This window comes from Falco biarmicus, chromosome 1, assembly GCF_023638135.1.
Source record: "Falco biarmicus isolate bFalBia1 chromosome 1, bFalBia1.pri, whole genome shotgun sequence".
NCBI lineage: Eukaryota > Metazoa > Chordata > Aves > Falconiformes > Falconidae > Falco > Falco biarmicus.
Window position 1 is genome coordinate 93,548,527 of NC_079288.1, and position 15,132 is coordinate 93,563,658.

Below are 15,132 nucleotides of genomic sequence, written 5' to 3' on the forward strand. Positions count from 1 at the left end.
CTCATCTTCACCCTCCCTCCCCTTTCGACACCTCTGTGTATGTCCTATGTGTTTCCCTGTGCAAGATATTCTTTGGGTGGTTCTCAAAGCTACACATCTGATAAATGTCTGGTCAGGCTATCCCTGGTGGTTAGGCAGTTGGTTGCTGCCAAATAGAGTGTGTAACAGGAATGGATGGATGGCAGCCATTCACTTCATGGCTGGGTTGATTTGATTTCTCAGCTCCTTCCCATTGCTAAAGTATGACAATTTTTAGAAATTTATTATCTTAAGGTTTTAACTCTCTTTGACCTAGCCAGCTGAATAGAAACCTATCTAGATGATAAGCATGCATAATTTTATTTTCTGGGGAAAAAGCTAAAAATGTAAATACCTCAGTTTGGTCTATTTAGGTGTTGCCTTTTAACTTAAGCAAGTTTTTACTTATTCAGATATTCGCCTTCTGCATCTACTCAAGTGTACTGGAGAAGAGAGACCTTGTTCCTTTATAGCCTAATCAGTACTCCTGGTCTGATGCAAAATGTGTTTCATGGGTCCAGAAGGCTCAGCGAAGGCAAAGAAAGCATATGAAAGAATACCCTGTTTAAGGAAAAAATTAACAGTCTTGTGCCATAGGATCCCCTGCAGTGTTTAAAATATACCTGAAAACTGTAGCAAGGTAGCAACATTTTGCTTACTAAGGACTTTTTAAAGCATGAACCCTGTCTAAAACAGTTCTGATGAAGTGAGATTTTTTGTGTCAGGAAGACTTTTTGAGGCACTTTTTTTTTTTTTTTTTTTTTTCCCCCGGCTTCTTTATAAGCCATTCAAGAACAAATTCTGCTAAGGTAAAGTATGGTCACACTTAAGAGATTTTGAGTATTAAATGTATAAGTATCTCCATCTGAACAAAACGTCACAAAGGCAGGAAAAAATCTTTTTTCAATTCAGTTATACTGTGATCTCTGGAGAAACTTAACAAAAAGAAACAATTGTAAGAACTGTTTCTTGGAAAGACTTACTCAAAGTGAATATATGAGCTTATTAGTTACACTGCACACACAGGGACTCATGTCTCTTTATCAGAGCAAAAGTAAACCAGAAGAGAGTTAATAGGACACGGGTAAAAGGAAGAAAACAGGCTAATATCCCTACATCTGGATTTAAAAAGGCTTTTTGACCTTAGATTCTGAGTCAATGTAATTTATGTGTAATTTAAAATAGTGCAGTAAATTCTACAGAATTTTGATTCCTTATATGAAATAGGTTTTTGGCATTGTCTTTATCTATGTAGATTATACTAAGTGCATGAAGGAGGGAAATAGAAAGCTTATTAGGTAGGTATGATGTGTAGTTTGAATAATACTGCCTTTTCCGGTTGTACTTTTTAGTACAAATAGTTTCAATCCTTATGTCTACATAACAAATTTTGCACTGCCATAGCCATGAAATACAGTGGTGTGTAAAGACGTATCTTTTAAATGTATTTATTGCTGAACCTGTTTTGACTTGTTGGCAAGTGGGCCACAGGTCTGTATCAGCATAGATTTCCCATATGCAAAGCTCTGAAAGTTAAAAAAATTGTTGGAAAACTCTGTCCATTAGCAAATTCACATTTTGCAGAATGGCAAGTTTCAGTCACAGTCATTATATATACAAAGCAAAGATAGCCAGTAACATAAACTACAATTTTTAGAATAAAATACTTGTTTAAAGAAGTTAGAAGTGTGGCTGTGCAATCCTATTATTATATCTTAAAGAAAATGTATTATGTACTGTATCTAAATAAATCATGTGTGCATATTTAAAAATACGGCATTTGCCTTATTGCAGGTAGCAACATACGTTATTTGTTCTGTAGGAACATTCCTTTGCCCTTTCTTATGGTTTGCATATTTCAGTGTTTAACTCACAGAATTCTTTAGACATTTCTAAATAAAACTTAGTGTAATAATTGCTGTATGTGAATAATACGTTGGGAGTCAATTAACAACAATCCTTTTGAATTTTTTAATGACAATTCTAGCTTAAATGTTAATTAAATGATATAAAATCAAGATTGGGTTTTAATTTACAACATTACGCTCTATAGGTTAAAAGGTTTGAGTTTACAGACAAAAATGAGGGGTTTTTAAATGAAAACTGAGAGGAAAATGACCTTGTCTTTCAAGATCGAAATTATACTGAAAAAGAAAGCAAAAGCAGCCTTTGTTAAAGTCTGTCCCTTCTAGATTGTTATGGCTTTAGGTTGTTGTTGTGGTTTGGGTTTTGTATTTTTATGATGATGCTGTTCTTTTGCAGACGGTTAGAACAAAATTCAATCAAGGTCATACCTCCTGGAGCATTCTCACCATATAAAAAGCTTCGAAGAATGTACGTACCCAATAATATAGATTATTTTTTTCATATATATATATGCATATATATATATATTTATATATAAAAATAAAAAACAAGTCAAGGTCATACAGAGGAACTGCAGTCAATGACTGATTATCTAAGAAAGTTTGACTGCTGGAATATTAACTGATATGTCAGCCTGATTATTAAGACCGTATAGTATCTTTGTCACACTAATAATAATTGTTTTTTACCAAGTATTGACATTATTTCATATGGTTCTGCATAGAAGCAATATGTTAGTGCAGTGAACACCCTATAAAAACAATTAATTAATGGGGATAAGCCATCTTTGAGGTTGTAGAGTTCTGTGGCCATAGCAAACAGAGAATTCTTTATAAAATGTACTTAACCACTTAGGAAAAGTAAATGTTTTTTCATAATTTTTCAAGCATTTGAAAGGTCTATTCTTAACCATGCATTTTGTTTCAGTGTACTGGCAATTTTAGTAGTTTTATATTAAAATTCTTTGGCAACATCCATATTAATATTGTAATTTCTCTCTCCTTTCCATGCCTAATTCTAATTATGTATTATTTAAATGTTTGCTATTTTGAAAATAGTTTGAATTACTTGAATCAAATTGTATTTATTTCAGTGACCTCAGCAATAACCAGATCTCTGAAGCAGCTCCAGATGCTTTCCAGGGCTTACGTTCACTCAATTCACTGTAGGTATCTGTTTGACCTGTAAAAACAGAAGCAAATTTCTCATATTCTTATGGTGAAATTCTTTTGAATTTTTGGCTCCCTGAAGAATTTTCACATAAATTTGATCAATTATGAAAGCTGTAAAAAGAATTTCAGAACATTAGAGTGATAATTCAATATTGTATCACAGCTGGACACATGGTCATAAATATGTTCATGGCAAAAAGTTGAACAAAATAATTTATTTCCCAGTTAGCTGTTCTTACAAACAGCAAATACACTTACCAAGGTCCTTGTTAAGGCTGTAAACAGCGAGGTACTGATTTTGCTGAGAGCTCTTTGGCAGCTCTTTGGGCAACAAGCCTTTGGGGAAAACCTGTGATCCTGGTACCTCACAGGACCACAAGGATCTTGCAGGTATGTTGTTGCTGTTAAATTCCCTCAGGAAAATGGAAAATTCTTTATTTTTCAAGCCAAAATCACACAGTATATGCCTTTGATAACGACGGCTTTGTTTGCTTTGTTGTTTCCTGGTGCAGTGTCCTCTATGGCAATAAAATTACAGAACTTCCAAAGGGTCTATTTGAAGGACTCTTTTCTCTGCAATTGCTGTGAGTATTTTTTTAATATTTATTCTATTTTGGGATAACTCAGAAGGGTAAACATTATGAGAGATTTATGCTTGGAGAACTGGCAGGAAATCCCATGTGTAAGATCAGAGCATAATAAAAACAAATTATGTTAAAGCCAAAGGAGTTAAGGCTGTTGTAGGCCAGCTTGCCATTCATCCACAAATTTGATCATATCTTGGTCAATGTCTCAGCCTAAAATGATTAAAATGAAACTGTTCTTTTGTGTGGAATTTATAAGTGTAAAACACAAGATATGATACTGCCTTGCCCTGTGTACAACAAATACTAGATATAAAGTTGTGTGGGAACAATAGAAGGAAAACTTGTGAGTTTTATACAGAGAAAATATGTAGTAGAAATACTATGTAATTCTCTTTCTAGTTGTACCCATGGAAGAACAAAGTTGCAGTATAGTTTCATGGATGACTTTTAATATTTTCTGACATACAATTTCTGACTGTACAATTCTTTGACTCTGTGAACTCCAGCTGCTATTTCATTTAACACTTTGGAAATTTCCATATGTTGTCTTATAAAACATTTATATTTAGATTTAATACTGGGTATAAAGAAGGATTTCATGGTAATATGTTTATCAAATATTGTCGATATTTAGCAGAAAAGGCTGGGCACTTGTTGTACTGTGAAAAGAAATTTGTGAAATAGGCCATAAAGCAACAGTGATGTTTTTGGAAGAAATTGTCCCACAATAACTGACTTGTTGATTTAAAACTTTTTCTGAAAGAATTTAAACCATCTTCCCACTTATTAGAAGTATTTAATGTCCAGATTTCACAGTGCAGTGATTGGCAAAATCTCTTATTAATTCAACGAAGGTGGCAAAACAGTAAGTAAATACAAAGAAAATGTAAGTTCTAGCACCACCTAGAGGTTTACATTTTGATTTTAGTAACTAATATAGTAGTGGGAGGTATGCATTCCTGTTTTCCTTTAAAGAGATTTTAATTATAAAAACATATTTCAGATTTTCAGTTAAAAAAAAGAGACATTTCTGAACTTCTGTTTATTCTGTATTTTAAAAAGTCCATAGTTCGATATACTTTGCATAGCCAATACATTTCAGTCTAAGTAAATTTCTACTTGCGTAGTGAAACTTTTTATCAGAACACTGGTTTTCAAATCCACCATTCCATTCCTTTTCTGGCTGGAAATGGAAAAAACCCACACTTTATTATAAAAATGTATCTAGTTGAATGACATTTTTATTTTATTTTTTTTTTCTCTTGAAAAGCATGAAGGAATTGGTTTAGATTGGCTTGTTTGTTTTAACTGTAAAAGTCTGGGAGGTACAGGGAAGAAAAGGTTCCCTTTGAAGATGGAGACCAAAAAAGATCCAAGACAAATTTGGATATATTCCATGCCACCAGTTTTTACTACAACTCTGTTAATGCGGCAGCATGCTGATTAGTAACATATAATTAAAAGTGCCACTGCACATCTCTTCCAGCTAATGAACACAGTGTTCAGTTCCCTTTTTGTTTGTTTATTTATTTGGCAAAGAACTAGTTTTCCTTGAAGATATTTGATTTTTTAAGCTTGTTTCTTTGCACAGGCAAATACCACACACACACACACGTTCTACCAGTGCATACAAGAAATGTGATTTTAGCTGAATAAACCCACATATTTAACTCCAAGGTGCAAATATTTAGGAATAATTTCAGATCACCTAAATAAGATATTTCACTGAAATGTGTAATGTCACTGTCAATTAATATTTGTTACTACATCTCTAGTTCTGGTTACAAATGCACACAGAGAGTTATCTGTGAAAAATGCTGAAGCTGCAGGGACAGTAGGAGAATTTTTTCAATTTTGTAATTGTCTTCCATTAAACAGATTATTGAATGCCAACAAGATCAATTGCCTGCGAGTTGATGCTTTTCAAGATCTGCATAACTTGAATCTTCTTTCTTTGTATGACAACAAGCTTCAGACCATTGCAAAAGGCACCTTCTCACCCCTGCGTGCAATTCAGACCTTGTATGTATGCTCTTGTTTATGGTTGTCTTCAGTATGACTTCATATTCTGCAATGTACTAAAAATAACAGGAACTGCTGAGACCAAAGGGAAATAATGTGTGAAATTATCATTTTTTTCTTTATGAAAGACATTTGGCTCAGAACCCATTTATCTGTGACTGCCATCTGAAGTGGCTGGCGGATTATCTTCATACAAACCCCATTGAGACCAGTGGTGCCCGTTGCACCAGCCCCCGCCGTCTGGCAAACAAAAGGATCGGCCAGATCAAAAGCAAGAAATTCCGCTGCTCAGGTAATTTTCTTAATTTGGCTGCTATTTTTCTTTTATTGGCAAAACTAGTGGTTATAGAAGTTCTAATGAAGGCACCTGGCTCTCTACGGAATTATTAAACATTGCAGAATCTTTTTTAGTTCTTTGACTGAAGGGGGGGAAATCATGGAGGTCATGGGCTAATGGATCACAGAGCATTACTATAGTTAACACATTTGGCACTATTTCTGAGTAGAATAAAATCTAACAAAAGAAATGCAATATATAATACTTCAGAATGAAATGCTAAAGTTATTCACTATAAGTATCACCAACATAAATAATTTTGTAAAATTTCCACAAGGCTCTGGAGTATGTAAAAGATCTGCAAATTTCTAGCTAAATATGGAAACATGACATATTCATTTTATACAGGGAGCTTACCTCATACTGAAATTTACTTTTTCTTTTTCTAATCTTAATCCATTTCCTTCTTACATTTTTCTAAATCCTAACTTTTGTCATATGGTATCCAGCTGTTCCAGGTGCATTTTACATTCTACAATTTATTCAGTCTCAAGTGCAAAAGCCAAATGAGAACTGTTATCCGTGTTCCGGATACATTTATGACTATTCACACTTTGTTGTTTATCAGCTCTCATTGTGAATACACACTTTTTCACTTAATTATCTGTAGTTAACTGTAGTCCATACTTAATCTAATAAAACTCATTCTTTGCTTGCTGACATTCAGGTGCATCTTCTATTTTTTTCTCTTTATTTAGCTAAAGAACAGTATTTCATTCCAGGTAGGTTTGGCTCTGCAGTAAGATTGACTAACTGCAGATACTCTCTCCCTTTCCCCGAAAAAGCAAAGTTATACCTTTTAGGAAACTGATGCATGTGTTTTAACATTAGTCAATACCTGTAGCAAGACATAGTTTTCCTTTGTAGATTACTAGTAGTTTTTTTCTGAATATAAGAGCTTAGCATGCAGCTCCATTTACTTTTTTTTTGTCTCACAAATTTCAACACAATCTACCAAAATTTTATCTTTACTTAAATTATTTAGAAGGTTGCACCTGCTAGTTCATATTTCAATTGACACCTTTACTTACCTCGTACCTTGCCTTTCTGCTGCTACTGTTTTTAAAATGTAGCTCCTGAGCTGCTTTTAAACACAGGAAACCATACTACCATCAAAGAGCTAGTACAACTTTAAAAAAATAAACATTTTACAAATGAATGTTTTCTTGCCTTGCTTTCTTGCTCTACACTGGCTGCAGTTACTGCTTGCTCACCCTCCTTGTGTTTACGAAATCACAGTGGAATGCTTGGAAAAGAAAGCTGATATTCTTCATTAAAGGCATTCTGTGCTCACACACATACAATGAATCAGAAATGCTTTCCATTAAAGAAAATACAACTTTAGAGTTGGATTCAAACAGCAATTTACACACTGCTTTAAGCTGTAATAAGTCTATAATATTTTCAAAAAGATTTACTGATGTTGGCCCTAGCTCTTTGAAATATGTTTCTTTATTTATTTTACCTTGCTTGTCAGGTGTGTGCACTGATTTCTTAATAATCATGAAAAGAAAAAATGCACTTCCATTATGTTCATAACAGATTATGAATTATTGATTGGCAAAATAAACAGGGGAATAATTAATCTGTTGATGAATTACAGTGTGTGATTTGCAAGTAGGGTTTTCTACCATACTTTAATATCTGAAAAATATCTACAATAATTGATTATGACACCAGTGCACTTGTTCTTTCAAGTACTACAGGTATATTGTCATTCTGCAGTGATCTTAATCTTTGTCTTTTAAGCTGGTATGTTTAACAGTCCTACTAATGCTGTGTGATGTATCACTTAAATTTGCAGCCATCATGCGAAGTTCTTGATGCCCTTATACTTATTAGTATATGTTAGTTTGAATATGAAGAAAAGACAAAACGAAATTCAAAATAAGGCAGCAACTTGTCAGCGTTGGCAGCCGCAAAAATGTGTTTTTAAGTGGCATAAAACAGAGGGGGATTCAATTTCTCAAACCTGTAGTACTACACAATTCCTTAATGAGTAGAACAGCTGTATTCCTGCCACAGAGTGACTTCTACTCAACCTTGCCAGCACAACTTTTGTCTCTGAGTTAGAAGTGTTTCCTTGCCAGCAAATGTCTCCACAGCCTGTTTATAATACGGCCACACATGCAGTTTAGGTTTGTTTATGTACCCTTTGAAAAATGCTGTTCCTGGGGGCGGGGGGCGGGGGGGGGGTGGGGGAAGGGAGGGGAAAAAAAATTTAAATTAGAGTATTAAAAAATTAAACAGTGCTACAGACTTGCTTCTTGAAATACAGCTTCTGTGCTTTCTCTTCCTATCAGGTTGTCAGGGAGATGCTGCATAAAATTATTTTAGTTGTTGAAGAACTTGGCCCTGAATATTTTAGTTGTTTACTTTACACTGCCAGCAGTGATTTATTCTGGACACAGCAGGAAAACAAATGTATTTGTAGCCTCACTTACTGGGTATTTTAAGGTGATAAAGACACTTCTTTACGCTTCATTAAATACTGTAATAATGGTAGCTTTTCTTTAAAAACGTAAATTTTTTTAATATTTATTTAAAATATGTCATTGGGAGATCTTGCTCTGCAGACACCAGGAAGTTTCAGAATTTCATTATGTTAAATCAATAATTTGGAAAAACATCTTTTGTCTGCTAGCTCACAGAAATAGACCATGTAGTTATATCATATGTGTTACTTAGACATTTACAAACACTAGATAACATAATATGTGATGACTGTTGGGGCTTTTTTCACCTCCCTTGAGGAATCTGCTTCTCCTGTGCTGCTTTGGTTTATTAAGGTTTTAAGTGGCATAGCATGTATATATGTTCAAGGGAGTAGCTTTTAAAGAATACATTCGAATCACAAGAATAATGCATGGGAGGCATTATCATCCTATACAAAATCTGTAATTAACACCAGTCTTTTCTTCATTTTTTAATGCCACTTAAAATGATATATTCTTTCTCTCTGCTGAAGATGGGTCACCTTTAACAACATCTAATCAAACTAAAGTTGAGAAAATGAGAGCTTAGTTCTTTTTTTGTCTTAATTGGGATTACTCTGTCTTTCTTTCCTTCTTGGCTATCTTTACTTTTGCAGGAGTTCACCATTTTGGCTGTAAGTAAAGTTCAGTGTCTGAGCTAAATCACAATGTACCTCCCAGCCCTGATGCACCTTCTGCTAGTCTCAGTCTTTTCACCTTTGTCCAAGAAGAACCCACAGGTCCTTTCAGCTTCTCTTTGTTTTTTTATCACCCACCCTCAGTTCCTTACTGGATGTTTTCTCCTGATATGTTTAGGATGTTTTCTTTGACTGACTCTGGGAAATGGTGGAGGAAACTTTCAATGTGGTTCATCTTTTTTATACTTATTTAATCTGTGACAGTAATACTGTTACTGTGGCACTGGACATTCAGTAATAAGAATGCCATGTCATGTAAGCAAGTATTAAATTTCAAATGCTTCTGTAACTTATACCTACTCCTTCCTCTTTTCCCTTGCTCTTATCCTTGGCCTAATGGATGCAGTTTTGGTAATGTAGCGAGATTTTCTGTTGTGCTTGATCTAACCATGTGGTTGTGAGGTATGAGTAAAACATGGTTCTGTCAAGCACCATGGAACGTCACGCAGCTTTCTACAGCATGGCAAGCTGCTGAGGCTTAAGTCAGGATCACACATTTTTTAAATTAAAGCTGAAAACAGGGCTTTCAATCTTATGTGTTTGAGATGATGTGGAGTATCAGGACTATAAAAAAAAATAAAAATCACAGAGGTTAATGAAGTCCAGTCAACAACACAAATTTGTAACAAGAGAAAGAGAAAAGGTGGCATTCAGGATCTATTTATTCTTGATACAGAGAAAGAAAACAAATTCTAAAAGAATCGGTGGCATTTGTGTGATTAGCTGTAAACAAGACGAGATTGGCTGACAACATATTCAGCAGAAAGTACAGCTGTGAAAAGCTCAAGTTAATGTTATCCTGTTATGTGAAGTTGGTCACAGTTTCTTTTTCCAGCATATCTTAAGCCCCTATATTTAACCCTCTCTTGAAGCCCTTGTGTCTGTTCAGTATCACAAAATTTATCATACATTTCCCAAGTTGCCCACCCGTTATCTGCATTGCAGACATCTTTTCAACCTTCTCACAAGAATCAAATCTTATACTTTATTGACTCAGTATCTGTATTTTGACTTGGCTCTTCCACAGGCACTGAAGATTACAGATCCAAATTAAGTGGAGACTGCTTTGCAGATTTGGCTTGCCCTGAGAAATGTCGCTGTGAAGGGACCACAGTGGACTGCTCCAATCAGAAACTCAACAAAATTCCTGATCACATCCCCCAGTACACAGCAGAGTTGTAAGTTGAATTGATAATAAAGCATTATTTGCTTATGGAAAAACTAACTAAAATTTTCAAATATAAAATCACAACTTTACTTTTTTGAACAACAAAAATTAAATGTAACCTCCATGGTGCACTTCAAAGGACAGGATATTAATAAAAATCATATATGTGTTACTTCAGTACTGTGTAGCCTTAAAAACGTAGGTTAAGTAAATAAGGTAACAATTCTATGTTTCTAGTTCTCCAGTTTGAGCTGTCCACTTGGATTTTTTTGAAAAGTAATGGGGTTTATTTTGTTTTTTAACTATAAGAGCAAATAGGACATCCAGTAGCCAGAGGTCTGTCTTAAAAAGTGCTATCTAGGTGTTTAATGAAACAGAGCTGATTCTTCTTATGCAAAACACACATTATGTGTGTCAGGGAAGAGACCAAAGGAAGATAAAGCAGACAAACAAGACAGAGCTGAGTTAAGGAGATAATAATGTAATGAACAGAGATGAGCAGAGAAGTCACAGGTTATTACTTGCTTAATAAGTGCCATAAGGGAATGATTTGTAGGCATTACAACTGAAGTGGTCTTCAAGGAGGGATTGAAAGATAAAATTAAGACAGCTTTACAAGATTTTCCCATGTGCAAAGCATAGTATGAAAGGGAATGCAGAGATGCTTGAAGGATCAGCAGAAAGGCAGATGAAAGTGGCCACCACTGGCAGAGCAAAAGCAGGAGGAAATAGCTGTTTTTCCTAGGAGATTCATTTTAAAGAACAAGGCAGAATGTTGTGGGACAAAAGAGAGGGACTTTGATTTTATGTAGTAAAGCAGAGACAGAGATGTGGAGACAGGTGTACTGTGATCAAGTTGTGACCCACAGGGGTGAGATGAGCAACAGTATGGCACATCTCTTAAAAGACAGTCAGTCTGCATCAAAGCCACAGTACAGCAGTGAAGGTATGAAATAATGAGACCATGGTTAAGGATTTCAAATAGCTGGACAGGAATAGGGATTTGAAACTGAAACATTGTGTAAATAGAGATGTAGATTTTTGCCTGTTTATGAGCTGAGAGAAGGAGTTGATCTTAGTGAAGTTCTAATTAGAAGTGGTAATTCTAGTTGTGCCAAGAATGATGGCAAATTCAGTTGAAAAAGTGGCATATGTGGCAAAAGCTAAGCTCAGCTTTTGGCCATCCTCATGTTGTTGATTCATAAAGTAGTGTCAGAGAAGTAAAAATTGATACACAGTCTTGGGTAAAAAGAGATATTTCAGTGGAGAAATAAATTTTTTGTTATGCTATATTTTGAGGTGAAATTACTTGAAGAATAAAAACTGATGGAATTGGTAACAGGTTAAAGTGGAGGAAGAGATCATAAAGTAATAGTTGTAAGAATCATAGTAACTGAACCACGAGGTGAGAAATGGAGTTGTTGAAGTGACAAGCATGAATTGTTTTGATTTTTAGCAGGATTCATGTTTAATTCTCTCTGCTCTGAAGAAGTAATAATCTTAATTTAGTATTTTAATTGTTCGGTTTCATATTCATTTATTTACATGTGGAAGTTAAACTATCAAATGTTTTCTTTCTATAATTATGATTCATACATATTAAATTCAGAAGAAACTAAATCATTAAGTCTTGTCGAGGAATGAAGCTGGGTTAATTAGCATTGATAATATACAACTGTGGGCTGTCTTAGGGGTGGTGGGTTGGCCTATGTAGATAAAGGTGCAGCTGTGGCTGGTTCTGTTAAGTGGTTGAGAGCCAACAAAGAGGCAGCAGCCGAGGAAGAGAGAGGAGGAAGAAGCAGAAAGAAAAGAGAGAGAGCATGTCCTGCATGAGGAGAGACTAGGAGAAAGAGCAGAGGGACTAGCATGAAGAGTATGTTGGCATGTGATGGTAAAAGACCTTGTTGCAGCCAGCTAGTTTGGAGAGTGCTGTGACAAAGTCTCATCTGCTGTGTATCCTAATTGGATCAACAAAAAAATTGTGTTTGACTATGTGATTCGTGTTTGGTTACAGTGCTTCTTGCAGAAAACATCCAGTCTTCCTTGCACATATCAGTGGATTAAAATTCCACCATTTCCCTGAAAGTGTTACAAAAGTTAATCATCTCTCTTCACTTCTGTTAAAATCTTGTACAATGGGATTTTTTACTTTCAGATGGAATCTGCCTCTTTGGTTTCTATCATTGCTTCTTTTATAATTTTGCTGTTAGAGTCCTTTTCTGTCCAGCGTTTGTCCAAGTAAGATGGTCTTAAACTGTGACAAAGTCACTATTCAACCTTCTTGATGAGCTGTACAGATTGTTCTTCAAGTCTTTGGATGTAATAAAAAAATGTAATAGCCTTGCAAGTATTCTAAAGGGGATAGAGGAATTATTTCTACATTTTTTTTTTTTTACTTTCTCGAAAAATCCAATTGCTCTAGCTAAATACACTTTTTCTGGTATTTGCCTCACTGATGCAAAAGTTACAGCCCTTTCTCTTGTTTCCTCCTGTTATTCCTGGTCTTTGATGCACTGCCTTTGTTACTCCTCTTGGGACTTCCCAGTCTAGCTCTAGTGCCACTCTTGTGATTTCCAGTTCACAACGTTTACTGGCATATCCGAGAGCAGCTAGTTAGCCTTTTTCTTTTACCCACCACGTTTCAGATAAAGGTACTTGTTAGCATCAAATTACATTGATGCTTCTATTGCAGTGATGAGGAAGGCTAGATTATTTTCTGCAGGGTGGTGTCTGGAGCTGAGACACAGCTTGGAAATGATCAAAAGTGAGGAAAAAGATTATTGCTTGTGTAGATTGCAACAGTAATATCACATTAGAAAAAATTCTTCAGAGTGGTTTTGTTTTTTTTTTTAAAAAAAACTGAAAATAATAATAATACAATTAGAGATAGACACTTAATTGTAAAAGGTGAACAAATTTATAAATAAGCCAAGTGCTGTTCTGTTTCTGTTTTGTCACTTGCTTACAGTCTTCCAGAAAACCAGTGAAAGTCCTAATTTGCCACTGAAGTACTTGAGATAAAGTATGACCCTGTAGATGCACCCCAGAAATAAAATATTTTTGGGGCAGCATTCTAATATATAGGAAAAATCAGGAACTATTTGATAAATCACTTAAAGCCAGAGTGTCCAGGAAGAACGCTAAATAAAACCAATTTCAGTCTTATATGTTCAGTTTTTGTAATGATTACACAATAGCTGTTATAATACCAGATCCTAACAAGATAGTTTTCAAAAGCATGAATATCACTGCAGTACGTAGCCTTCCAGGAGGGTTCAGCTATTGTACCAAAACATGCAAATATCTTACCCATTGTGTTAACAAAGCATGAAAAATCATCAAATAAAACAGAAGCAATATTTACACATCAACATATAATGTTGCCTTATCTTTTTGTTTTAGGAATGACATTTTATGATTCTATGATTTCAGTACTTTTCTTTGAATAAACCAGGCACAAGTATTTTTAATCGTAGAATCATCATTTAGGTTGGAAAAGACCTTTGAGGTCATCCAGTCCAACCATTAACCCAGGGCTGCCAAGTCCATGACAAAACCATGTCCCTAAGCACCACATCTACACATTCTTTAAACATCTCCAGGGAAGGTGATTCCTCCACCTCCCTGGGCAGCCGGTTGAATGCTTGACCACCACCCTTCCTGATATCCAGTCTAAACCTCCCCTGGTGTAGCTTGAGGCTGTTTCTTGTTCTGTCGCTTGTTATCTGGGAGAAGAGACTGACCACCACCTGCCTGCAACCTGCTTCCAGGTAGTTGTAGTGAGAGATTGATCTAGTGATTGACAGTTAATAACTGTCATTATTGTCTTTATCAGTAAAAAGCACTGGGCTAAAAAACCATTATTGTTAAGATCCAGAAGGAAGATGCCACCACATCTGTAAATTTTCCAGTCGTCTGTAATAATTTTCATTCCATTGTGTGTGGCATCACTTACTTATGATAATAGAATGAAAACTTCTTGCACAATTAACAATTCTAGGTCTAAAGCCAGCAATCTCCAGCCATAGAAATGCCATGTGATCCATGTGGTCATTCCTCTGACCACAAACCCATAATTTGTAACTCTTGATGTCCCTTTATTTGTGGATGTGCCCTTATGATGGTGCATGATTTGTGATACCACCATATACACAAAATTAGATAGAAGATGTGATTGGTGCTACAGTTTTAACAAAATACAGTACAGTGATTAACCCATGCTTCTTTTCCATCAGAAAGAAGTATGGAGAAACTTCTCAAACATTGAAAATGGAAACACATGGAAAATTCTTACAATTGTTCTGTAATATTAATAGTAGACTAGGACTATTTTAAATAAAATAAAAATTCATATGCTACATATGACATTAGGTAGGACTAATAAGCATCAGAAATACAAAATTGAGGAATAACCAGCAAGTAGTTCAAGATAAAAGTGGTGTTATCATACATTTTAAATATGTAGGAGTTCCAGTGGGCACTGCTACAAAGTTAACTCTAGGCTGTATGTACAGGAGTGTAGTATATAAGCTATATGAAATAACTGTTTTACTGTATGTAACTAGTAAAATATCAGCTGGAATACTGTGTCAAGGACTTTACTTTTCAAGATGGATACGGATCACTTGAAAAAAATTAAGAAACAAAAGAATCATCTAGAAAAGAAGATTCAAAGGAAAAACTGAAAAGATTGAATGCATTTGTGTGACAGAAACTTGAGAGAGAGACAAAGTAAATTATTTTTAATATGTACAAGGTTCTGGCAAAGAGGAAAGGATCAAATTGTTTGC

At 35.0% G+C, this 15,132-nt stretch overlaps 1 protein-coding gene across 15 annotated transcripts in view; it reads left to right on the forward strand.

The window, feature by feature from the left end:
- Positions 1 to 15,132, forward strand: part of SLIT2 (slit guidance ligand 2) — a 266,450-nt gene that overhangs the window by 187,521 nt on the left and 63,797 nt on the right. For 9 of the 15 annotated variants that reach the window (XR_008819773.1, XM_056326298.1, XM_056326299.1 and 6 more), the window contains exons 10-17: positions 2,281 to 2,352; positions 2,978 to 3,049; positions 3,569 to 3,640; positions 5,522 to 5,665; positions 5,794 to 5,957; positions 6,701 to 6,724; positions 9,094 to 9,111; positions 10,202 to 10,352. Coding sequence is in view for 14 of the 15 variants with exons in the window: in XM_056326298.1 (XP_056182273.1) it covers positions 2,281 to 2,352; positions 2,978 to 3,049; positions 3,569 to 3,640; positions 5,522 to 5,665; positions 5,794 to 5,957; positions 6,701 to 6,724; positions 9,094 to 9,111; positions 10,202 to 10,352 (717 nt within the window). In the remaining variant the exon portion in view is untranslated. The remainder of the gene's footprint in view (positions 1 to 2,280; positions 2,353 to 2,977; positions 3,050 to 3,568; positions 3,641 to 5,521; positions 5,666 to 5,793; positions 5,958 to 6,700; positions 6,725 to 9,093; positions 9,112 to 10,201; positions 10,353 to 15,132) is intronic. The other 6 variants (XM_056326285.1, XM_056326292.1, XM_056326296.1 and 3 more) reach the window with 3 other exon arrangements.